General features: G+C 42.7%; 1 protein-coding gene across 4 annotated transcripts in view; it reads left to right on the top strand.

Annotated features, from left to right (window-relative positions):
• Nucleotides 1-10395: 10395 nt before the first annotated feature.
• Immp2l (inner mitochondrial membrane peptidase subunit 2) overlaps nt 10396-26793 on the top strand; it is an 845970-nt gene continuing 829572 nt past the window's right edge. Inside the window, exons 1-2 of one of the 4 annotated variants that reach the window (XM_085697717.2) lie at nt 10396-10452; nt 10875-10947. Coding sequence is in view for 1 of the 4 variants with exons in the window: in XM_085697716.2 (XP_085553842.2) it covers nt 10464-10490; nt 10875-10947 (100 nt within the window). In the remaining 3 variants the exon portion in view is untranslated. The other 3 variants (XM_085697718.2, XM_085697716.2, XM_085697715.2) reach the window with 3 other exon arrangements.

Raw genomic sequence — 26793 nt, 5'->3', positions numbered from 1 at the left:
GCCCCCAAAACATGCATACAAATAATACAAACAATAGTCTACAGTCTGAGCACACACACAATGACAATTAAAGAGAAAGAGACCATGAATGTGAAATAACGCAAGCGGGCATACATGGGAAGGCTTGGAGGGTGGAAAGAGAAGGGGAAATGGTGAGATTATATACAATCTCAAAAATAAAAGGTATATGAAAATATGATATGTAAGAATTAATAAATTCTTTAGCAGGGCAATGGTGGCCCATTCACACTTTTCATCCCCACACTGAGGAGGAGATGCAGGCAGATCTCTGAGTTCGAGGCCAGCCGGTCAATAGAGCCAGTGCCAGATCAGTCAGGACTACACAGAAAAACCCTCTCTCCACCAAAAATGATTACATCTCAGTTATTTTGTGAGACACTCTCTTCGTCCGCTGCTGCTCCCAGTGTTTTCTCCACGTATCCCTTACTTTACGGAGCGGATATTGCCAAGTGGGACGTGGGAGGAAGGCAGGGTTCACTTTGTCAGCACATATTGTGTGTCTCCTGCAGAACATCGCCTCTCTCCCTTCCCCCCCACTAGCTTCCTAAGACTAGACTGTTCTCCCTGCATTAATGTCCAGCCCACACACCTGTCCCAGGCTCTGCTCTCCAGGAAATGTGGGCTAAGGCAGACATTTGTTTTGTAATGTTCATTAAAAGTTTCAACGTACAGTACAGGGAGGAAGGACAAAGAATTCCCACATCATAGTGATCCACTGTAACATTCATGCCGTATGGTCCCTTTCTTCTCTTTCCTTTTCTGTTCTTCCCTAGAAGAAGTGTAAGGAAATATTAGAGAGTAACAGCAACATGTTCCAGAATTTCTTCCCCAAAATGATAGAATATATTATCTATAAAGCCAATTGGTGTGGGAGAATTGTCTGTATTCTGTCAATCATATTTTAATAAAACGCTGATTGGCCAGGCAGGCAGTATAGGCGGGAAAGCCAGACAGGAAGTAGGGGTGGAGCAAAGAGATTGGGAGTATTCTGGGAAGCAGGAAGCTTGCAGTTCTGCCCAGACCACCAGAGAGGAAAGATGTAAGCTGCCCCACTGGAAAAGGTACTGAGCCTTGTGCTAAGGTAGATAAGGATAATGGGGTAACATAAGTTATAAGAGCTAATAAGTAGCCTGACCTAATGAGTCAATCAGTTTATAACCTAATGTAGACTATGTGTGATTTCTTTGGGACTTGCCGGTTGTGGGGTACTGGGCGGGAACAGATACCCCAACAATTCGGCCCTCATGTTACAGCCAATTACATAACATCTAATGAAATTTCAGTAATTCTTGGGTACAGTCTAACACTGTCCATAGTCAAATATCCATGATTGTCACCTACATCTTTTTTTCTTCTTATGTGAACACTTTATTTTATTTTTTTAATTGTTTTTATTGAGCTATATATTTTTCTCTGCTCTCCTCCCTTCCTCTATCTTCCCTTTCTACCCTCTCCCATGGTCCCCATGCTCCCAATTTACTCAAGAGTTCTTGTCTTTTTCTACTTCCCATGTAGAATAGATCCATGCATGTCTCTATTAGGGTCCTGTTTGTTGTCTAGGTTCTCTGGGATTGTGAATAGTGGGCTGATTTTCTTTTTTATGTCTAAAAGCCACTTATGAGTGAGCACATATGATATTTGTCTTTCTGGGTCTGGGTTACCACCTACATCTTTTTAAGTTGTGGTGTTTGAGTAAGGTTTGAGTTCGGAGTGTCTACTTATTCCTTCCCCTGGTATTAACATGCACCATTGAGGAGCTCCGTCCTCGGGTAGTGCCCTCTGTTCTAGCTGGATTCATTTTCTTTCTGAAATGTTATGGCACTTGGTCCTCTAGCCTCATTGTTTCCTATAAGCTTTGGATGGGAAGTCAGTTTTAAGGTTTTAATTAGATTCTGCTTTCATTTCCCTTTTTGTTTTGGCAGGAATATTTCATTGGTCTTGGGACACTTCATATGGCATCAGATCAAGAAGGACAATGCTGGGACCCCACTTGTCTCTGGGCTAGACTGTGACTGTTGAATGGCATGTGAAGTCCCTCACCAACTAGTCACCTGATGCTTTTACATTTTCATGACCACTTCCTAAGCCATTATTATTATCATTATTATTGTTGCTGTTGTTGTTTTTAAGACAGAGTTTCTCTGTGTAGACCTGCCTATCCTAGAACTTACTCTGTAGACCAGGCTGGCCTCGAACTCACAGAGATCCATCTGCCTCTGCCTCCTGAGTGCTTGGATTAAAGGCGTGTCCTAACACCTGGCTTTTTTTTTTTTTTTGGTGTGTGGTTGCTGTTATTATTTTGCATGCACAATTGCTGAATGGTGACTTTTCAGTTGTCACCATTTCATATTCGCTATAATAAAAACAACTTTCCCTGAACAACTATCTGGTCTCCAGAAATTCAAGTCCATGGGGAAAGGCGAGGCAATGGAAGTCCTAGCGCTTTTGCTGCAGCCAAAGCTTGAAGGAGTTTGTACCCAGTGAGTGATCCGTCCCCCGCTTCTTCCTTCTTGCCCTCTTCTGCTCCTTCATCCAGTCTGCCTTTCTTCTTTGGGGCATCATTAAGATATTAATTTTATTATATTTGGTTTCCAATAATCATATTCATTTTCTTTTTTGATGGTTAAATCTTTTATCTTTGGTTGGAGGATGTATGTTTCTGTGTTCTTTATACTTGCGCTTGTGAACAGAGCCCTTGCTAATGACACAATGTCCCCTGTTTATAGTGTACACGTCTTGTGTCAGACTTGAAATAAGATGTTCTTTTTCCCAGCCCTGGCTTCTATTATTTGCAACTAGCACTTAAAAAAAAAAAAAGCCCAAATGGATGATTTATGATATTTATAAAAATAACAAAAAGTTTATCAATTTATTTTTTCCAGAGTAACATTAAAAACTAAAATTAATTTGGCTAATAAACAAAACTCTAATTTCTAATTTTATTTTTAAGCTCACTTTTATATTATTTATGGAAAATATACCATTGATCATGTCTAAAATGAGGTTAATAACTGTCACAAATATTCATTTTTTAGATGATATAATCCAAATTAGAAAATTTCAAATTTTGAAATAAATATAAATACACTCTTGAGTGTTTTCTTATTAGTTCACATAAGCATATGAAGCTCAGAGAAACTTTTGGAAATTTGGTTGGATATGAAGCCGGAAGTTTCTGCTCTACCTTGGAGATGGTGAAGGACTATAATCTCAGATGTTAGCACACTATTCTGTGTGCTCACAAGACATTGGAAAGACAAAACACAATATGGTATGTGGAAAAATTCCCAGTGGAGGTCTGAGGAGCTAAGATTAACTGGTAAGACTTTTACCTCACTCCCAAGCAAGATAGAGATGTGTGTATGTGTGTGTGAGGGGGAGGAGAGAGACAGAGACAGAGACAGACAGGGACAGAGAGATAGACCAATATAGTTCCAAGATACTAGAGAAACCAACTTGGTAACAGTAGGAATATTTCTCCCTATTGACTAGCTCTCAGTGTCAAGAGTGTGATACGCAGGCTGCTGGGGGTTGGCAGGGAGTGTAAAGGCATCAGTGGTCTTACAGTGGCTGGAGAGATGGCTCAGTAGTTAATAGTACATACTACTCTTTTTGAAGACTCATATTCCTAGCACCCATGTCTGGCAGTCCATAGCCACTTGTAACTGTGTTCATCAGTACAGTAATGGCATGGCTGTTACATTTTGCCTGTCAGATTGGCATTGCTTGACACTGTATGTGTGAGTATGTTCGGTGTTCATGAGTGCAGTGCCCATGGAGGCCAAGAGAGAGTCAGATAACACAGAACTAGAGTTACCTAAAGACAAAAGCTACTGTCAGCCCTAAACCAGGAGGCCCCTCCTTGCAGCAAATGAAGGTGAATGCAGAGACTCATGTCTGTACAAGAAGTGAATAAAGGGCAGTTGAGGGATGAGCCCTAAACAAACATATGCACTACATGCTTAAGGCCTAGAGAACATTGCAGAAGAAGAGGCAGAAAGACTATAGGAGTCAGAAGACAGGGAGGTGCCATCTGCAAAGCCTGGCATGGACGTAACAATCATGAACTCAAAGCGTATAAGCTGGGCTTTCCTGACAGGAGGTTAGCTATGAAAGGGGAGGGACTCAGTGGGTTCTACCACTCATAGCGGATCTACTGGTTGCTGACAGGTTCTATAACAGATTCTAGGAGACAGATGCATGGTATTTAACCGTACAGTGGCTGGTGAGGCCACCAGTCTCTGATGGTCTGTTCCAGGGTTACAGTTCAACTCTGTGAGATGCTAGACAAAACAAACACTAGCAAGTAGAAGACAAGGCAAACAAGAGGGGGGTAACCAGAGTGCATTAGATACATATGTGAGTGTCAAGGAATACAATTTATTAATTAAAAAAAAGATTTTGGAAACAAAAGTTTGAGAACAATCTATATTTTACAATATTTGCTTATCAATGGTCAATGTGTAGAGATAGGAATGTATATTGTGTGTATACATATGTGTATATATATATTTGTTTGGTGTGTGTGTGTGAAGTTAAGGCCTACCATACCAAGAGAAGCTAACCTGGAGTCTGCCTGGTGCTGTCAGGTTCTGATCATGCCTAGCCAATGAGGGGCGACCATGTGATGCCAATGGATTGGAATGCCTGGGTGCTGTGTGTATATATGTTTTTCCCTTGTTGTTAAATAAACAAGCCTGCTGTACACTTTCTACCTGACTCCGATGTCTGAGCTGTTGACGCTGTGCCTTCTCACCTCCTCCCCAAGGAAGACATTAGGGCCCAGCTATCTCTCTCTCTCTTTCTCTTTCTGTACATGTATGTATATACATACATACACACATATATATTTATTATATGTATATACATACATACACACATATATATTTATTATATTTGGGAGGTTGTTTTATCTCAAAAGATTCTATACTAAGAATAGTTAAATAGTACAAGTTTGTATACATGGTGAATACTAAAAATTTTCCAACTAAAACCTTGACTTGTCTGCTGAACGTCAATTCCAACATTTTATAATTCAGGATGCAGGAAACTAGAGTAGCAAGAATTTAAAACAAGTCTCTCACAAAAGAACTGACTGAAAATTTTACACTTCCTCTCCATATAGGACTCAAGTTCAGAGTGGATTCACAATTCATCTTTTCCAGCTTCGGTTTTCTTCCTTCCTTCCTTCCTTCCTTCCTTCCTTCCTTCCTTCCTTCCTTTCTTTCTTTCTTTATAAAAAGTAATTTATTTAACTTTATTGTTTTATGTGCATTGACATGGTGTCAGATCCCTTGAACTGAAGTTAGAGACAGTTGTGAGCTGCCATGTGGGTGCTGGGAATCGAACCTGGGTCCCCTGGAAGAGCAGCCAGTGCTCTTAACTGCTGAGCCATCTCTCCAACTCCAGCTCCAGTTGTTGTTCTTTTTTGTTGTTCTCTTTGCTTTTTTTTGGTTTTTTTTTTATTTGTCTACACATTCCTTGTCTTTTCATGGTGATTATTGCCTTTTGCTGTGTGCTGTGTCTTCAGTGTCTTCAGTTTTGCTTCAGGTTCGGTGTTTACATCATTATTCTGTTCTATTCCTTTTGTGCTATCCCCATTTGCTTTGGTGTGGGATAGAAGATATTCTGGTTGAATTGTTGACATTTCAAACAGAACTCCATTGTGATCCAAGGCTGTTATGTCGTTTTTGTTTTCCTAAGTTTGAAGAAGCATATCTCTGATAGGTGAATATTTGTGATTAATTTCAAATGCTTTTTCTGGCCGGCAAAATGATTTGCACAGATGTCCTGAACTGTTTGGCACATTTTGCTTTCAAGTTCTGTTCATGCTGCTTGACTGTGAGCAGCTTGACCTGGTCACAGTGGTACAGGGACAGCTGTCAGTCAGCTGTGTCCTGAGCTTAGGGGTGCATCTCTCATCCCGCTGAGCAGCGGCTCCGATGACGTCCTTATGACGTCCCTCGGTTTTCTCACTTTCTTCATACTCTACTCTCTTTCAGCACTTGTCTAGAATCATATCAAACTCAGAAAAAGCTTGAATGCAATGTGAATTAATCCATGATTTTTATGAGGCAAATAATTTCAAAGCCTGCTCCAGAAGCTGCTCAACAAGGAGCCTTGGCCTTTTCTTGGCTGGGCCATGAAGTAAATGCTATTTTCCTGTCATTCTTTCTCCGTTTTGGTCTGGCCTTCTAATGCTAGCTGAATGATTAGGAGATTGAAACTTAAGATGTTTACAATTTGTGTGCTCTTTATTCATACCAAATTGCATGTTGGTGTGGCATGTCTCATTGGCAATCTCCTCGACCATGTCGAGAGTTTGATGGAAAAAATTCTTCCTAGTGACCTTAAGCAGTTGATATTGCTCAAGTGTCTTATGGAGAATATTCAAGGGGGCCTCATCCAAGTCCTCAGGCATACCAGGGAAGTGGTCTGTGATGAATAACCAGTAATTATACAGCTTAATGACATTGCTTTTCTTGGTTCCACAGTCCTCAAACAGTCTATAAGGGACAGACAAAGGTACAAATAAAATTGACTTAAAAGTAACTACCCCTTGGCAGTAACGAAGATCTAAGCCTTGGGGTCATCACTTTGCTTTGAAAATGATTTGCAGCAAGCCTTGTGTCCATTTTCTTCTACTCCTTTTGATGGTCTCTGACATATTGACTTGGTACCATTCATAAATACCAAATCTGCAATCCATTGTCAACTTGGTAGGATTTTAGAATCACTAGGGAAATACCCTTTGGGGTGTGTTTATGTGGTTGTTTCCAGGATGGTTTCATGGGACTGGTATCATTCCGTGGGCTGGGGACACAATGTGACCATCTACTTGTTCCTTCTTCCGGGCCTTCCCCTCCATGGTGTACGATTCCCTTTAACTGTGAGTGAAAGCAGACTCTCCCTTCTACAGAAGCCTTTGCCAGGTGTTTGAGCGCAGAAATAAGAAGAGTAACTAACACATAATTCTACACAATTGTCATTGGATTCTTTTCTTCTTCCTCTAGTGCAGTGCTTCTAAACCATGAGTCAAGACCCCTTGGGAGTCTAATGGCCCTTTCACAGGGGTCATCTGAGACCATTATGATTCATAACAGTAGCAAAAGTAGAGTTGTGAAGTAGCAATGGAAAGAATTTTATGGTTGGAGTCACCACAACACAGGGAACTGTATTAAAGGGTCACAGTGTTAGGAAGGCTGAGAACACTGCTCCGTGCAACGTCACCTTGATCTGTGACTCTTTCACAGGCTATTCAGCAATTTGACTATTGCTCTTGTGTATGTAAACGGGAAAGCTGATCAGCGAGACGCTGTCTGATGTGGCTTTTAACTGTTTCCACTTCAAGATAATACGACACTTCTCTTTTTTTAAACCTTGGCAATTGTTCCCTGTCCTAGGGGACTAGGTTGGCAATTCCAGAAACCTCACTCAGTCCAGTTCTAGGAACGTGCTGGCCATTGTTCTGTTCTGTCACTAACTTTGTTCTGTTTGCCTTCTTGAGGTGGACATACACATAGCTGGCTGATCAACTTCAACTTAGAAGATGACCAGGCATCCTTTCGAGTCTCTGTCATTTTGTTTAAAAGCTTGTGGATCTAAAATCTGTCTATAATATTATTATTTTTTTGAGACAGCGTTTCTCTTTGTGATGTGTGTAGTTCTGGCTACCCTGGTCTCATTAATGTTTTTAAACAGATCTTCTTTGGTCATTGTTATACCAGTGTCTGTGATGTGTAGTAGCCTTTTCTCCTAGTCTCACTTAATTTTGACTTAGTTCTTCATTTCCAGAAAGTGAATTTTCATCAGTTAATGATATCAGCCTTATCTTTGATAAAGTGTCTTACCTAAGCATTGGAAATCAGTTCTCTCTGAGGAAAAAAAAAATCTGTTTCATATAATGATTTGATGGTAACTTTCATCATTGACTTCAGATACTTTTTTAGATCTTTCTTTCTTTCTTTCTTCCTTTCTTCCTTCCTTCCTTTCTTTCTTTTTAAGACACTGTTTCTCTGTGCATTTTTGGGTGTCCCAGAATTTGCTCTGTAGAGCAGGCTGGCCTTGAATTCAGAGATGCGCCTGCCTATGTCTCTCTGGTGCTGGGATTAACAGATGCACTACCATGGCTCTACTTTTTCGATTTCTAAATTCTGTTACTGTGATATATTTCATCTCTTCAAGTGGATGTCTTCTCTACCCTTTTTTTTTTTTTTAAAGTTGCCCTGAGTGTTTTTGGATTTGTTCAGGTCTCCTCAGGTGCACCATCTGGTAATGATCTTCACTGTCTGTTCTGAGACAAATATCAGCAGGGGACAGCACAAGGTGAACCCTGATCCTAACCCTAAACGCTCATGGCACATGGGAGTCCAGATCTTCCGATCTGAGGAGCCATCTCTAATTCCCCATTTCCTGGTTCACTCCTCATTCCTCATGGGCTACTCATCACAGCCCAAGCAGGGGAAACTCTTTTACCCCTATGTCTACCCATAGAATTTTTAAGCCTAATTACTTCTAGTTAACTTTGGCTCAACAGCCTGTTGAATATTAAATTTGTATCTTAGGAACATACGACTCAGTTTCCTCTGTGGCATTGATGTCAAATATTTGAGCTTCAACTGTAATGACCTTGAAGAATAGAAGATGTTCAGAGACTTTATATTTAGCTCCTTTTAAAAATATAATTTATTTTTAAAGAGCAGTTTTTAGGTGGCGAGCCAAAACTGAGCAGAATGGACAGAATCCCCACATATTCCAGGACACCCACATATGCCCCATGCATGTACAGTCTTCGCATTAATACCCCGAGACACAGGACAGGTTAAATGTCAGGGTCATATCACTGTCACCCAGAGTCAGACATGAGGGCTCACCATTTGCATCTGTGACTTTAACAAATATATAATGGCACATATTATAAGTATAGCATCATACAGAATACTTTCAGTGTCCTAAAAGTCCCCTTTGCTCTGACCTCAGAGTTTTGTCATTTCCAGAATGACTTACAGGTGGGAAAAATAGGGGATGTAGGCTTTCTGGGTTACTTTGATTTCTTAAATATTTTTGATGAATCTTAGTGAGAAAGTCACTTAGCAACTCTTTTTGTAGACCTATTTACCTTCCAGGTCAATTAAAGCTGCCCAGCACTTGTCTTTGTTGTTAACTATGTTAATTCCATCCCATACCATCCTGTCCTCACTGGACCAACCTCTTGTTAAACTTGGAGTCTCTCCACTATGAGGGCCTAACCCAATCTGTAAATTGGCTCTGTCATCAGAAGTGGCCCCCAAGATTTGTTCTTGGGATTAAGTCAGTAAGCAGTGGCGGGATCAAACTTACCCTGCAGCAATTACTTCAGCTGCTGGTAAGAATAACTGCACCTACCTCCTATCCAGGACAGTAACCTTGTTCTCTTTAGTAGACTTCTGCAATTATCAAGGTCACTGTCCGGGATAGAATGTAGGTGCAGCTATTTTCTGTTTGGTTTCCCGACACCAGGTTTCTCTCTGGCTGTCCTGTAACTTGCCCTGTAGACCAGGCCTCTAACTCAGAGAGCCCTGCCTCTGCCTACTGAGTGCTGAGATTAAAGGCGTGTGCCACCACTACCCAGCTCTATTTAAGTCTCTTACACTCTTCCATCTTTAGAATAAATTTTGAATTCTGAGTGTTAGGACACTATGCACTTACAGTAATGCACTACTTACACTTGAGAATGATAGCATTATCTAGAAGGATAAAGCTAGAAAAGATCAAAGTACAATTTGGGGAGAGTAAAAAACCAATTTTGTTGTTTGTTGTCTGTTTTTTCCGTAAACACTGTTTTTTTTTGTACATTGTACAAAATACAGCTAACATTTTGTACAATTAGAGAGTAAAAATTTAAGTATGAAATAAAAATCTAGTTTCTCTAAAAACAAAACAAAACAAAACAAGACTTGTTCTGGATTTCTCTTCTCTTTTGGCTTGTTAGAGGAAGCCAAATGAGTTTCCCCGTGTGCAAGCAAAACAAAAATAAAATCCCCCCTCCCGCCACCAACACACCAAAGAGCAGTCCAGTCTCGGGTGCCTGACCTACAACTACGGGGAGAAGCTGAACACAGCTTCCTGTGGTTTGCTGCTTTTTCTTGCCCTTTTAGCCCTGAACATGAGGCCGGGCTTAGATTTAAAGCCCCTAATACCTGTGACTGGCAGCGGGATCAGTGCAGCGGATGATATAACCCACCTCCTGGCTGGCTGCCAGTCAACCGTGAGCCGCGCTCCGGGGGCGGGACTTCTGTAGGGGGCGTGGTCTCCCGCGGCCGCCGAGCTGTGGGTGGGGCCAGGACGAGCCGCGGCGGTGGGCGGGACGAGCCACGCGGGGTGGGCGGGGCGTGCCGCGGCGGAGGGCGGGGCGTGCCGCGGGGACTTCCCCTGGTCTGAGCTGCGCAGCGGGTGCGCGGGGCATGGGCTTGGCGGGTTGGGGCGGCGAGGTATGCGGGTGGATTCTGGCAGACCCCCGGTGTCCCTGCCGGGGTCTCGGATCCCGGGGCTGGCCTGGGACACGGGGGCGTTGCTGGGAGGCGGGGAGCCGCACGGCCGCTACTCGCGCGACCGCGGCGAGCATGCGTGCGTGCGCGTGTTCCAAGCGAGGCCGCGCGGCTGTCCTCTCTGTCTGTCCTCCTCTCTCTCCCTCAGTTAGGGAACCCGAGTCCCGGTCCGGGCGGGGAGGCGACCTCTCCCCGCCGCCCAGGGGTGCTCAGAGAGCAGCCGGGAGGTAGCGCTGCTCCTGGAGTCACGGTGGGCAGCTGGTGGGAGCTGCTCAGACTCGAGCCACAGGATTTTAAAGGACCTGTCTCTGTCGTTTTTACTTTTAGGATTTTGGCCAAATTGGGCGAGGGTACAATATTACCACTTACCCCTTCTCACCGAGGAAGAGCGGGAGAAAGGGTAAGTAAGTATCGCTCAGGGGCGGAAGGAGCCAAGACTCTTCTTCGAGAGGTGAAACTGCTCCTGGGAACTTGGGTCCAAATTCCACTTTTTATCAGAAATTGGAGATCCACCTTCGAAGGTCACTGGTCCCAAGACCAAGCGTTTCTTCAGGTTTCTGAAGTCCATGGAATGGGCTGGAAGTTTAAACAGCTTTTAAATCCCCTGACAGAAAACCCACTTCCTTTCAGACCGTCTTTCACCTTGCACATTGATGCTGTAGTCCCTCTGTGGTCCCTTGTAGCATGTTAGGTAATCCAGGGAATCTTTGCATTTTAAAATCTACCAGCCGGGGTGAAAAAGCACATTTGATCCCATAATGATAATGGCAATTTCATACACTGGACACTCTCTCGAGACCTTTCAGAATTACAGAAGAAAGAATTTGTCCGCAAGCATTCCGTGCTTTTCTAAGAAGTTACCATGAAGTCCTGGGAAGTTTACCGAGACACTCAGTGCCGTCTCTTTTCATTGGTTCTTCCCTGAGACGTTTCTGTTCTTTCTCTTATACACCATTTCCCTAGTCTCTGTGGTGATGGGATACACCGCTTCTCTCAGGTTGGACCTTTCCCTCCTGGTATTATATATGTCACTGGTAACTTTTACCCAAAATCCAGAAAGTTAGCTATTAGCAAGGACAGTAAACACAAGCCTGTATATTTAAACAGGAAAGCTAGACTTACCCTCAGTGGCCGTCCTGGCACAGGCCAGCTGTGAACCTGGCTTCCTTGTTAAGTTGTGGATATTCACACAATTTGTGAGGAACTGGGACATGGTTGTTTATTAACGAGGGGCTCTGTTTACGATGTCCTTTCAGCGTGTTTTGAATGAACGCTGATTAAAATGGGATCTGGAGAACCGGTGGTGCCAGCTCTAGCCTTTGATCCCAGCACAGCTGAGTGCATTTCTGTGAGTTTGAGGCCAGCCTGGTCTATATAGGGAGTTGTAGTCCACCCAAGGATCACACAGTAAGACCCCATCTCAAAGACAAAACAAACAAAATCCCATAAACAAAAGAGAATGTGGAGATGAGACTGTGGAGATGGCCTTTGCGGGGAGATGGGCCTTTTTTGGAGGGTAGGGTGGGGAAATGGACCTCTTTTAGTTTCTGTGGAAGTTTTGAATAATTATGTGTAAATGGGCAAGAACTCCGCTCTGCTGCTTATGGATCTGTAGTTTTGCGGGAGAACAAGGCTGTCAGCCCACTTTTCTGACAGGTTTCAGTTGTGTGTTTTCCATAATGCAGAGTGTTATGGCCATTTTCCAGTGCCATGAATGTGTCGTTCAGGTCCAGAAAGCAGATGAGAGTAACATTTTGAGTTGTCCTATAAGAAGGCTTGGCTTTAGAAAACAGGGAGACAGCCAAGGGTGGTGTACTTAGGAGAGGGATCCTGAAGCAGGCCTGCTGTGGATTTCGGTACCTTTATCCCCATTGCTTTATTGGCATGAGAATAGGTTGAGATCAAAATTAAGTTATTTAACTGTTACTTAGGAGTACATATGAATATGAAAGTAAAAACTAATATAAATTCACCTCAATTTTTTTAATATTTTGGTATTTACCTTTTCAAGGTTTTATCCCATGTATAGACATGAAACCCACAGCTACATGTTAATTGGTCATACAGCTGAGGCATTTATCTGTATGAAACATATACAACGTAATATATGTATCATGTATGTTACCATTCTTGGCAAAACTGTACATTTTTTTTTCCTTTTCTTCTCTTTTGGCTGTTTGCCACCAGTCCCGGCTCTCCCTAAAATCCTCATGTAGACATGTCATGCCTTTTATATAGTCTTTTATTTTTCTGAGGTGCTGGAGGTCAAACTCAGGCCCCGGACTCTGCTCAGCAGCTCCTCCACCATAGAGCGTCAGCCCCGCCTCCACACCTTCTCGCTATGTGACTCTGGCTGGTCCTGAACTGGGAACCTTCCTGTTTCCGGCTCCTGAGTGCTGGGATTACGGCAATATGCCACCACACCTGGTGTAGTATCTGTAATCTTAGGCGCAGCCTGGCATCCTATTGACTGTCACTTGGGACCCATTACAGCTTTCCTGCTGCTTGATTTGGATGCTGTCTACACAGAGCAATGAGGACCTAAAAAGTAAGGCTGCACAACAGGGCCTAACATACATCTGTGTGCTCGCTCTCCTGTTTACTCTGAGTGTCGTCATTTTCTTTTTTTAAACTTATTTGCATTTTGTATGTGTTGGTGTTTTGCCTGCATGTATGCCTCATGGAGGTTTTGGATCCCCTGGGACTGGAATTATAGACAGTTGGGGGCGCTGGGAACTGAACTCGGGTCCTCTGGAAGAGCAGCCAGTACTCTAACTGCTGAGCCACCTTTCCAGCCCTGCCTATCATTTGCTTATGATCTTCCTCTGCACAGTGCCAGGCAGCCTAGAACCCATTTTCCTGTAAGCGCCAAGTCTCCCTGATTTATGCATTTTCATAATGCATTTGATATGGATCTGCTGCATCTGATCCCAGAACTTCTGAAACAAAGGTGCACACCTAATGTGGCTTGGTTTCCTATCTCAGATCCTCTGCAGTCCTGCCTAAGGGTGCCAGCCTGAGAAACAAGGGAAAGGGTTTCTGTCCTGTGCTTAAAGAGCTCTGACACCATTCCCTAGGTGAGACTGACAGCCTATCACGTTTATCTGAGTGCTCTAAGTTAGGATTTCTGTTCCAGAGGCATCTTTGACTTAGAAGCATTATAATAAAAATGCTGACGCTTTGTGTCCATTCTGTCATGGTTTTGCCAAGTTGTGGGTCTAATATCCAGCCAAGCTGTGTATTTAGCGTGTCCGGTATCACGTTTGGAGCCGAGGAAGACAAGTCCACAGGCATCTATCTGACTTCACAGCAGACACCTGGTTTCGCTTTGCTAAGGAGTACACTTCGTCAGTAGATTATTGGTGCATCAGCTGTCCTGCTGTGGTTGGTGCTATTTCTATGGAGAACGCTGGTCTCCAGGCCCAGCCAGTGTGATGTTTTATTCAGATGACAGCACTGGTCACACATGCACATTTTCCAAGGTGTTCTTACAAGTTAGCAAGGGAAATAGTTCCTGTTCTTGGCGAGTTTTTCTACTGAGTTTTTGTAGAAGGAAAACGGTTTTAAAGAAAAGTCAAACTAGAACACTGGAGCTCAGGGCCCTGGCTCATGCCGGGAAGCCCAGGCACCAAGGAGGCGGAGGCAGGCTAGTTTGGAGTTCTAGGCTAGCCTAGTCTAAATAATTTTTTTTTTAATTTTAAAAAGGAACCTGATAAGTTTTTAACAGTCCGTTTTCTTTTCTTTCTTTTTTCTTTTCTTTTTTTTTTTTTTGAGACGGGTTTTTGTTTTAGGTTTCCTTGGATTTCCTGGAACTTGCTCTATAGATCAGGCTGGCCTGGAACTCAGGAATCCACCTGCCTCTGTCTTATGAGTTAAAAAGTCCATTTTCGACTATTTTCTTTCATGTTAGCAAATGAACTCACAGAGAAAGAATAACAAGTAGCGTTTGGATTTCCAGGTTAAAGTAGCAAAGCCTTTTAAATCACTATATGCTGTTAGAGGTGATGCATACTCCTAGAGATTCTTCAATCTCTCCACCTGCGTTCCCTTTTGTCTCACAAATTTTTGAACAACCCTTGGCATATAGAATATGTAAAGTAGGTATAGAAATCTTATTATAATAAGCCATGAAGCAATTCTTTTAAAAGTAGTTGTTTGGTATATGAATACCTTCACCGTTTATTACAGAAGAGAAATTTGCATGGTAATGAAATAGATGTTCTCATTTATTTGCATACAGAATTAAACTTTGCCTGAAGACTAGATACTTCAGGACCTAGAACATCTTTAGCATTTTCATAATGGGTCCATATTCCATATTCATCAGTGCCAAGAATGCTGCTTCATATAAATATGTAGTAAAAAATGGCAGAAATGTGTTTAGGATCACCTCAGAAGAAATTCTATTCCATTCCAATTTTTTTTAAAAAAAACTTTGAATGGAATTCAAGTCAGCAACTCAAACAGTAATTTTTAAAATCAGTTTTTCTAGAAGCTGGGCATGGTGGTATACACCTTTAACCCCAGCACTCAGGAGGCAGAGGCAGGCATACCTCTGTGAGTTCGAGGACAGCCTGGTCTACAGGAAAGTCAGGGCTAGGGCTATGCAGAGAAACCTTGTCTCGAGAAACAAAAACAACAACAGCAGCAACAAAAGACTGCTATGTTTCTCTAGGAGCAGAAAGCTTTGCACGCGCAGGAAAAACACAGCAGTTCCTGACTTACAGGAGTTTCCATGTGAGTGGAGGTGTTTCAGCAGCATTCTGTGCTGCCTGCTGTGACCCCATGTATGGTGCAGAGTGAAGTCGCGTGTCACAGCACTGTGAGCCCTGCAGGAAATGCCTTCAATTTGTTTTGCATCAGATTTTGAATTAAGTTTTGTGTGTGTGTGTGTGTGTGTTGTTTTATCCCCCAACTCCCTTCATATATATATATATGTGTGTGTGTGTGTGTGTGTGTGTGTGTGTATACATACATACATACATATATATATATATAATGTGCACACACATATTATATATTATATACATAAACTCTGTGGGGGTGGGATTCACATTTAAGAGACTTCTCTATTTGCAGAAGGTTGTGTTCTGATAACCCAGCGTGACTGAAACACATCCTCTTCCACGTTGATGTTGAGGGACATCGAAGGGTGCAGGAGGCCTGTCCTTTTAAATTTGAGAGTGGACTGTGTGATCTTGGGCACAGTTCCTCATCCGTAAGATGGCGTATTACTCACGGTTGCCGTGAGATTCAGTGATTGTAAAGTAGATTGTGAAGTACAGTGGCCGCCAGAAAATAGGTTGTTGGCCACTTGTAATTTCCTTGTTCTTCTAGGTCTCGACTCTTCTCTCCCTTTACATCAGACTAACCTAAAAGCCAGGGCTTGCAGCTTCAGTAGGTGGAGATTCCGATAGCATCTGGATTTGGTAGCAGGAGCGGAGAAAGGGAATACAGAATATTCCACAGGGGAAGTATTGGAGAGCAGACAGAGGAAGGAGCCAGGCTTTTGCTCGGTCCAAGGACACAGCTTAATGAGATTGTTTTATGGGGGTTGAGTGGAAATCACAGATAGAGCTATGTTTTTGCTAGCCTCTTTTGTGACTGGTTTTATTGGTAATCCTTTTTTTTTGGAGAGGGAGAGAGGACTCACTCTGTGGTCCTGGCTGTTCTGGAACTCATTCTGTAGATCAGGCAGGCCTTGAACTCAAAGAGAATCTGCTTCCCTCTGCTTCTCCAGTGCTGGGATAAAAGGAATGCGCCACCAAGCCCAGCTATATTCGGAACACTTAGGTCCTTATTTGCTGCTTCTTTCAATAGTAAGTTTTTTTTGTTGTTGTTACATTGGTAAAAAGTGAGCAACCATATTTTTCTATTTCTTTATAACTAAATGTAATCATGAATAGATGCTTATACTTGGACTTTTATGTGCTGAGTCCAGTTGACTTCCTTACTCCTTTGTTGACCTTTATCATTTATCCCTTCTCCTACTTTCTTCCGCTGGTTACAAGCTCTGTATGTCCAGTTAGTGCTGCGGTTGGAAAGATGAGAAGTAGAAGCTTTAGCTAAGGAGCTTATGGTGTAGTAAGACTCGGGGTGTCTATGCAGATAGTATGCTGTAACAGCTTGGTCCATGTACAAAGGAACCCTGCTCCGACCCTGATTGGAATGCTAAGAATGGTTTCAGTAGTGTTTGTCTTTGAGCTCAGACTTGAAAACTGAAATGAGCTTGGCATGGTGGTGCACACCTTTAAGTCCAGCTCTCAGGAGGCAGAGGCAAGCAGATCTCTAAGTTTGAGGTCAGCCTGGTCTACAGAGCAAGTTCTAGGACGGCTAGAATTATGTAAAGAGACCCTATAACATACAAATATCCCCCACCCCCACCCCGTGCCCCAACAAAGGAAAGAAAGCCGAGGCAGCCTGATAGGCAGCAGAAGCATTCACTCCCAGAAGCAACAGCGTGAGTGGCTCTGTGGCCACAGAATGGCCTGCGAGCTCTGTGTATGGGAAGGGCCCGGCAGGTGGGACACCAAATGAGACTGGGTAATTTCAGGGTTTGTATCCACATCTACTCGTGAGTCACTGAAGAACTGTGAATGCCACAAAGGTCACCGTGAAAGCAGCATGCTCACAGTTGGAGGCTGGGAACTGGGAAGAGTTGCAGCCAGTAGGAGAAAGCAGTCTCGATTGAGAAGCCAGAGTGTTGAGGAAAAGTATCCGGGAAGCAGGAGCTTGCCTGGCGTTTGTGATTGAACGCAGAAGGAATGGGAGAGGGTATGTGATGTAGATGTAGTCAGAGAGGATGTGTGTGTGTGATATAGATGCTCCCTCGGTTTGTTTGGGAGAGGACGTGTGATATATGTGCTCCCTAGGTTTGTGGGTAGAGAGGGCAAGGAAAGAGGGGCAGGAATGAGACAGTGGTGTAGAGTTGCACTTTCCCAGTGTTGTGGTTAAAGGACTTGTGGGCAGATCCCTGGGGAGCTGATGGTGCATAGAAGGTAATTTAGATAGAGGATCCAGGACGATCACAGGAAACTCAGGAGGCCAGAGAAAGCTTTCTGAGTTCTTACCATGTGAGAGTGTAGGACCCAGCCATGACAAGCTCAATAGAGGCCTGAGTCTCAGTAGTTTTCCTTATGGCAATACCAGCTTGCAAAAAAGACCATAAACTGAGACTACCCAGGCACCACCCCGGAACAGACCATCCAAAGGAAATTCCTAACATTCCAACTGTTGTAGATAGGATCACCTGCCAGCACACACCCAATGCTTTTCACCAGGACACCTCTAGACAAATGTCAGCCAATCAGGGGTCCTAAACCTTAGACATCACTCATCCCCACATTTGCTCCTTACTATAAAAACCCTATTCTAACTGAGCTCGGGGCTCTCTGACCCCTCCAATACGCTGGACACACAGAGAGACCGAATTTGCAAACTTGTGTGAGAATAAAGGCTCTTTGCTTTTACATACAGGGCTCAGTCTCCTGGTTGGTTTTGAGGGGACTCCATGATCTGGGCATAACAGAGAGTAATTGAAAGCTCAGGAAAGGATAAAAGTGTTTAGAGAAAATATATAGCTATAGAATTAAAAAAGTACTTGAATACAATAAGCCTTTAGAGAGTGTTAAAACTGGAGGGTAAGCCAATAAAGACGCAAGGATGCTAATAAGAAGTGGCCAGAGAGGTCAAGAGACCTGTTAACTTTTACTCCTTGAGTAAAAGTACAATACAATACAATACAGTACAGTACAATACAATAGAGTTGCTAACTTCAGCCCTTAGGTGAACATTGGATGTCTAGACTTGTTTATTTTCATTTTTTGCTACATTTTATTCTTTGACTTAACCTCCCCATTTGTGTCCTGCTACTCTGTTAACATTGCTTTGTTTCTCTCTGTGTTTAAGATTCCACATGTAAATGAGATCATGCAATAAGGAGTAATTCTTTTTTATTTCTGCCTTATTTCAATTAAGATAATGGATTAACCCAAATTCGACTGTATTATGGCAAATGAAAGGAGTTTCCTTTTCTTTGGTATGAGACAGGGTCTTGCTATGTATCCTAAGCTTTAAACTCACGATCCATTTCCCTCAGCTTCCCAAGTGCTGGGGTTATAAGTGTGTTCTGTTTAGAACCCCTCTCTTCCCTTCACTTCTAAACACTGAATAATATTTCATTGTATGTTTATACCGCACTTCCTTATCCATTCTCATGTTAGCAAATGCTTAGGTTGTTTCCCTATGTTCACAGTTGTTAGGATGTGGGTATTTAGATAAGAGACAGTGTTGGCCAAGGTGTGGAAAAAAAGGAAACATTGTACAGCTATTTTTGAAACAGCATGAGTTTCTAAAGAAATTAAAAATAGAAGGTATCTGAACCCTGTAGTCCCCGTTCAGGGTATACAACCAAAGAAAGGAAGTTAACACCATATAAGGAGGCTGCACTATCCCAGAGTTCTCCAAGGTTTCTCACGAATGTTTCTAAAGAGAGAGGCAGGGTTATTCTGAGAGGAAGGAACCCATGAAGAGGAAAGGATGAAGCTCAGTTGCCTGCATGCTTTCTGGTTTCATGCGCCTTGTGAATGGAGACCAACTGTGCCTTTGTTTGCCTTCCCTGGTTTATGGAGAACACCTGATTCCTCATCTTCTTCCTCCCCCTCCTTTTCCTTTATTCTTCCTCCTCTTTCTCTTCTCTTTCTCCTTCTCCTACTCTGCTTGTGTCTCCATGATAGGAAGTTGGACTCCCTGAGCCATGGCATATGTAAAAGTAGGATGTTTTAGTTTCTTTTTCCTTTTTTAGATTGAATATTATTTTTATTTGTTCATTAAAATGAGCTTCAGTAACAATTTATAGCAATATCATACATATTATAACAAGTGAAAAGTAGTAATCAAAATTTTATGTCATGTGTTATTGAACTTCAGAATTTTCTCATTTTAATAAGTCTATCTTAAATACTGTTTTAGTTAGGGTTGCTATTGCTGTGATGAAACGCCTTGGCCAAAGAAACCTGGGGATTGAAGGGTTTATTTGGTTTGCACAGCACTGTTCATCATTGAAGGAAGTCAGAATAGGAACAGGGCAGGATTCTGGAGGCAGGAGCTGATGCGGAGGCCCTGGAGGGGTATTACTTACTGGCTTGCTCCACAGGGCTTGTTCAGTCAGCTTTCTTATAGAATCCAGGCCCACCAGCCAGAGATGATACCACCCACAGTGAGCTGGGCCCTCCCCCATCAGTGACTAAGAAAATGCTTTATAGGCTGAGCTATCACAGCCTGATCGTATGAAGGCATTTTCTCAATCAGGGTTTCCTCCTCTCAGATTGCTGTAGTTTGTATAGAGTTGTCATAAATTAGCCAACACAAATACCAACATTGTTTATCGTTTGTGTAGACATTGTTAGTGAATTTATCCTTTTCACTTATGACTGTTCCATACTGGGCATTCACTACAATAAACTATTATTTTTATTAGACTTGATCTTTATCAATTTTATACATGTTTGTAGTACGTGTTGCCCCCGCCCCCATCTGACTCCCACTCCTGTCATTCCCTCCTCTTCCCTTCAGGTCCCTTTCTCCCATTCATATCTCGATTTACTGATTTTAACCAGTCTACTGCAGTGTAGTAAGGAGGGGCCGCTTGTTCGTCCCAGCCGCCCAGCTGCCCAGAACCCAAATAACCACACAGAAACTATATTAATTAAAACACTGCTTGGCCCATTAGCTCTAGCTTCTTATTGGCTAACTCTTACATATTAATTTAAGCCATTTCTATTAATCTGTGTATTGCCATGTGGCAGTGGCTTACAGGCAAAGTTTTGGTATGTCTAACTCTGGCGGCTGCTTCATAGCATCTCTCTCTCTCTGACTCCCTTCTCCCAGAATTCAGTCCAATTTTCCCCTCCTACCTAAGTTCTGCCCTATCAACAGGTCAAGGCAGTTTCTTTATTCATTAACCAATAAAAGCAACAGAGCCAGAAGGACCTCCCACGCCACTGCAAAGAGATCCTTCTGTGGTTAAGGATGAGAGCAGCATCTAGGTGTGGTCCACGCCTTTAGTCCCAGCATTTGCGAGTCAGAGGCAGATGCATCTCTGAGGTTGATGCCAGATTGGTCTACAGAGTGAGTTCCAGGACAGCCAGGGCTACAGAGAGAAACCCTGTCCTGAAAAAACAAACAAAAAAGTAAGAATAGAATTTGTATATGGGTATAAACATCCCATGTCAATTTAACTAAACAATAATAGTGAGTTTCCTTCTAGGCTGGTGACCTGCCCAGCCTTGGGTTTTGACTTATGGTTATAGTATCAGGCATGTAGTCCCTCCTGTGGATTGTGATTCAGTGCTAGTCCAAGAATGGTTGGTTCCCCCCATTGCAAATTGTACGACTATTGCACCAATCTTACCTGTAGCTTGATATCATAGTTCACAGTACTCATAGCTGGGAAAGACCTTTGATGCATGATCTTTCCTATCAGGTTGCACAGCACCCTGCTACGAAAGCTTACTGGTAGGGAAGGTTCTAGCATAGTTGCAGTTTTCTTTATAGATGGTGCATTTGTTTGAAATTGCTTTATAACACATAAGAAACTTAGTTGGAAACAGTAGTCATGGGTTTGTCATAATTGCTGTAAGTCACCAATTTAGGGGCTTCTCTCTCAGTGTCTCATGGGATTGTCAGATACCAGCTGGAGCTAAAATTATTGGAGCATGGCCCTTCTCATATAATTGGCAAATTCCATGGGGCTGTCCTCACATCATGGGAGCCAGCTTCCTCCAGAGCAAGAGCCAAGATACCACCATGGGAACGATAGTTCTTTTTTGTGACGGATTCATCCTTTCTAGATATTCTGTTGGCCTCATAGTACGGCTGTGCTTCAGCCAGAAGGGAAACCACACATGAGAATGGGGAAAGGCTTGTTGCAATCATCCTGTGGGGTTTGGCTGTATGAGAGGTTAGCAGCCTTAACCTGGCGTAGGATTGCTTTGAGGCTCAGGTAAGAATTGATGTGAGAATCCTTTTCAAATCATGAAAACAGCATATAAATGTCACACAGTAGTACTGTTCTCTTCGATCAATAAATTATAGGCTGGATGGAAGTCACATTATTTTGCTTTGTGTCATGTTAATTTTACATCTCCTTTGCCTGGTTGGACTTTTCCTACCCCTTCTCCCCTTCTTCTACTTCTGCCCCCTGCTTCTCCTCCTCCAAGTATTTTATATTCTAGCATTATCTTCTTTATTATTTAGTGGTTAATAAATCACTCCCTTTAATGATAAGTTAAGAACAAAACGTTTTAAGCAAGTTTTTCTTGTCTGTTGGGTATAACAATGATACATCAAAGAAAATACATTGAAGCGACACATTGGAGACAACCAGAACTAACAGAGGTGGTAGCAGGGACCTGTTGTTCACCCAAGTTTTAACTTAAATTTTGTCCTCTAGAATATGTCTCTTTGAAAACTCTTTGTGCTCTGGGCTTCATTTGTGTCTAAGCCATATTAACTGAGCAACTGTGGAGTTCTGTTCTCTACAACAACACTGAAATTTCAGATAAGGGGGGGTTGCTCAGGTGGAAGTGATGGTAGTTTCCTTAGTGTTTCTGTTGCTGTGAGATGACACCATCACCACGGCAAGTCTTAGAAAGGAAAACGTTTAACTGAGGTGTCAGCTCACAGTTCAGAGGTTCAGTCCACTATTACCATGGTGGGGAGCACGGTGACTGAAGTATGGCTGCTTGCAGGCAGACATGGTGCCAACTATGTCTTGATCCGAAGGCAACAAGAAGTAAACTCAGACACTGGGTGCTATCTTGGGGATAGGAAACCTCAAAATCTGCCCCGATAGTGACACACTTCCTCCAACAAGGCCTTGTCTATGCCAACAAAGCAACACCTCCTAATAGTGCCACTCCTTATGAGCTCATGGGGACCAATGGCATTCAGACCACCACGCTCCTTTCCCTGACTCCTGTAAGCTTTTCACAGCATCATAATGCAAAGTGCATTTAGTTGAAGTTCAAAAGTCTATCACAGTCTCAGCAATGTTTTCAAGTTCAAATCTCTTCTGAGATTCATGCAGTCTCTTAACAGCAATCTTCTGTAAAATCAAACTCAAAACACAGATCTCATACTTCCAACATATAGTGGCACAGGGTATAGGTTATCTTTCCAAAATATAGGGAAGGGACTATATTGAGGAAATACTGGACCAATGCAAGACTGAAAACCAGTTGTGCAAATTCTGAACTCTGCATCTCCACGTCTGATGTCAAATGCCCTTCAGGTCTCCGACTCCTTCCATCTGTGTTGACTGCAGCACACTTCTTTCTCTTTGGCTGCTTCCATGTTCTGTTAGAAGCTCTCCTTGGCAGGGATCCCATGACTCTGGCTTCTCCAATGCAATCCAGCCTCATGCAGTGGCCTCTACTAGGCCTCCATTCAGGAACACTCTTGACATGTGCAGGCAGACATGGTGCTGGCTACATCTTGATCAGAAGGCCACAGGAAATGGACTCTTACTGGGTGGTATCTTAAGCATAGGAAACTGCAAAGTCCATCCACATAGTGACCCACTTCCTCCAACAAGGCCATACCTACGCCAACAAAGCCACACCTCCTAATAGTACTACTCCCTGTGTGCTTATGGGGGCCAATGGCATTCAAACTGCCACAGTGGTAGTGGCGTCTGCCAGATTCATCCAACCCGGATTTGCCAGTGGAGCCTTGACCTCTCTCAAGTAACTCCGAGGTTTAGACTGTGTGGCCTAGCCTCCTCCCTGATCAAAGCCAGCAAACAAACAAGCAAACCCACATACAACAGTCATTCTTCAGTGACTTTGAGAACCTCTGCCCCTGTGCTCACACTGAAATCATGGCCATAGCCTGACGTTTTCAACTTAGAATATCCAGATGATAAAAATAGACAACTTTCTTCCATGGAAAAAATCATGAAAATCTAATCTTTGCAATTTTTCTCTCATTTTTTTTTTCCTGAAATAGGCCTTTGCAGTGACATTTGGCACAAGTATCTTTCTTTTGAAAAATGTAACAGTTATGGTCATATTTGGAAAAATTGTTTTGTAGCTGAGGACACATTGTCAAGATAGTCACCTGTAATATTTTTTTCACCTTTTTTTCCCCCACCTCTGTTATATTGAGGCCGCTTGTTGGTTCCTGGCTATCTAGCTAGCGTAGACCTGAAATAATCACATATAAATCATATTAATTAAATCACTGCTTGGCCCATTAGCTCTGGCTTCTTATTGGCTAACTCTTACATATTAATTTAACCCATCTTCACACATGGCTGTGGCTTACCAGCAAAGTTTCAGTATGTCTGACTCTGGCAGAGGCTCCATGGCTTCTCTCTGACTCCACCTTCCTCCTCCCATGCTATAGGCCAAGCCAGTTTTTTATTCATTAACACATAGCCAGAAGGACCTCCCACACCAGTCATCATTGAGATGCACTTTGATACCGAGTATAGCAAAGACATCTTTCTAAAGACAGGAAGTGTTTGTAATGCTGTGACATTTATATGTTAGGATAATTTCACTAGATATGATTTTCCCACTTTATGTAGCAATAAACAAATTCAGAGCTATTTGGGATTTTTCTTCTGTTTTATTCTGGCAGATTTTCCCGGCTTCCTACTCCAGGAACCCTTTCTTCTGTAGCCATGACCAGCCTGTCTTTGGAGGGTGAGCAGGCTAGAGGGCCCTCTTAGACATGAAGGAACACTGGATGTATGCAGAGGGCTTCCCCTGAAGGGTCCAGGGTTTTCCTTTCTTTATCAAATGGTAGTAACAAGCGGAGAAGGAAAAATAAGTTAAAAAAAAAGAGAGGAAGGAAGAAAGGAAGGAAAGAAGGGAGGGAGGAAGGAAGAAAGATTGCCACTGTTGCTTTTTGAAAGATAGTTGTTTTATTTTCTGTGTATGGGCATTTGGCCTACATTTATGTCTTTGTAACATGTGCATGGCTGTTACCCTTGGAGAACCATTGGAACTGGAGTTACAGATGGTTGTGAGCCACCATGCAGGTTCTAGGAACTGAACCTGGGTCCTTTTTGAGAGTCCTTATCTGATGAGCCATTTTTCCAGGTCCTACTTTAGCTTTAAAGAAGTTATGTTATTTTTTTCAGGGTTGTTAATGGACAGAAGGTGCAGAATTTTCCTGTATTTTCCCTCCCTCCCACATACCCTGAGCTGTTAGCAAACCCTACAAAGTGGTGTATGTGGGACAGCTTGTTATGGTAAAAGTAAAATGGTGCTGTCCTCCAAGTGGCCCATTGGTCACAAGGGGCATGGGAGACAGACGGATAGGCATGCCATGCAGAGTGAAGTTGGATATTTATTTAGTGGGTTATGGAGGAGAAAGGGGAGGAGGGAAGAAGTGAGAAGAGCAGAGGGAGAGGCAGATAGATAGATAGATAGATAGATAGATAGATAGATAGATAGATAGATAGAAGAGAGAGAAACAGGGAGGAAGGGAAAAGTGTGGAGGAGAGGAGCCATGGCAATAGCTACCTCTTAAGGAGAGAGAGAAAAGGAAGACTCAGGCTAGAAGCAGAAGGAAAGATCCGCCTGCCTCAGTGGTGGAGGGGGGAGGGAGTGGGCGGTGCTTGTCTCTTCAAGGGACAGGACAGACCATTACACAGCTTATGACCCTAAGTATGCTGTAGTGTCACCCAGGCTACACTGTTTAAGATGCTCCTTTTGTGGGATGCCTTCTGTGGCACTTGTCTGTCACCGTGGTTCCCTGTGCCCCCACACATTCCCAGAAGCCTCTGCTCCTTTGAGAGTCTTCCTAGTTCTTCAGTCTCGGGGAGATGGTGGAGTTTCAGGGAGATCATGGAGTGGGAATCCTACAGCAGGCAGCCCGTTCTCTTTCTAGCTTGTTTGCTGTGGCAGACTGTTTACAACATCTTCGTGTTTGCTAAAGAGCATGTTTGTCTAATAGTTGCACAATGAGAGTTTTATCACTGCCAGATTCAAACAATGAATGGTCATTTACTTTTGTTAAATAATTTAGCATTGTTATATAAGGGCAATTTGAAACACCTTACAATTTAAAACATTCGTTTTGTGTATTTGTGAGCACATGTGTGCACCCTCATGTACACATGCATTACGTTTCTTAACCATTTAACTTTTAATTGACTGAAATTTTAATACAACCTTTTTTGATCTCACTGAAGTTGGGGGCCTCATTGTGTATTAACTTCTTTTCTGATTTTTGGGCCACCTTATTTTGATATTGTACACATCCTATGTGTACCACACATTGATATGTGAAGTCAAAGGATAATTTGCAGGAAATCATTTTCTCCTCCTACTGTGTGGGTTCTGGGGCTCAAACTGAGGTCATCAGGTCATGGAAAGTGCCTTTACTCAATGAACCATCTTGCTGATCCAATTCTTTTCTACTTTTCTGTTGCTCTTATGTAAGAGAAGTTCTGTGGTCTCAACAATACAGTGTTCTTTGAGGTCTCTGATAAATATGACTGTCTGATGTTAATAACTGTAAACATTCTTTAATAAAACTTTCATAATAAAGTTTAAAATTGGACATTAAATATATTATTGTTATTATTGTTATCGTAGTGCTCAGGACCCAGAATGTGGATTGGGTAATGAAATTTCTTCATGCTCTTCCACCAGCAATACAGACATGCACACGTGTTGTTTCTCTCTGAACTTAGCTTTCCTTTGAGGAAAGCACATACATCAGAGATTATTTTAAAGAACACTTGAACTCTTTGTAGGGGTTTTAATTCATTATAATAAATATGAGGAATTGGGTCTGGAAACACGGCTCAGTGGTTAGGAGTATTTGTTCCTCTTGCAGAGCCGAGGATGGTCTGCATCCACTGTCTATGTGGTGGCTTCCAGCTCTCACTCCGTTTCCAGGGTATCCGACACCCTCTTCTGTCCTCTGTGGGCTCCAGGCACGCACACGGTGCACATATACACACCTAGGCAGAACACTTACGTGCATACATTGAAAATAGATCTTTAAAGAAAAATGTGATGGTTTATTTTGTTAATGAGTCATAGTTGGTTATTTTCAAATTCAGAAGTACTTTCTTGGGGCCAGAGAGATGGCTTAGTGGCTAAGAGCACTTGCTCTTCCCAAGACCCTGGTTAAATTCCTAGCATCTGGATGGTGGCTCAAAACCATCTATAATTGTAGTCTCCTGGGATCCAATCCTTTTTTCTGCTGTGCAGACGTTCATGCA

This window comes from Myodes glareolus, chromosome 11, assembly GCF_982192425.1.
Source record: "Myodes glareolus chromosome 11, mMyoGla1.1, whole genome shotgun sequence".
In the NCBI taxonomy this organism is placed as follows: Eukaryota; Metazoa; Chordata; class Mammalia; order Rodentia; family Cricetidae; genus Myodes; species Myodes glareolus.
Note: the sequence above shows the minus strand (reverse complement) of the source record. Positions and strands in the feature narration are given on the sequence as shown.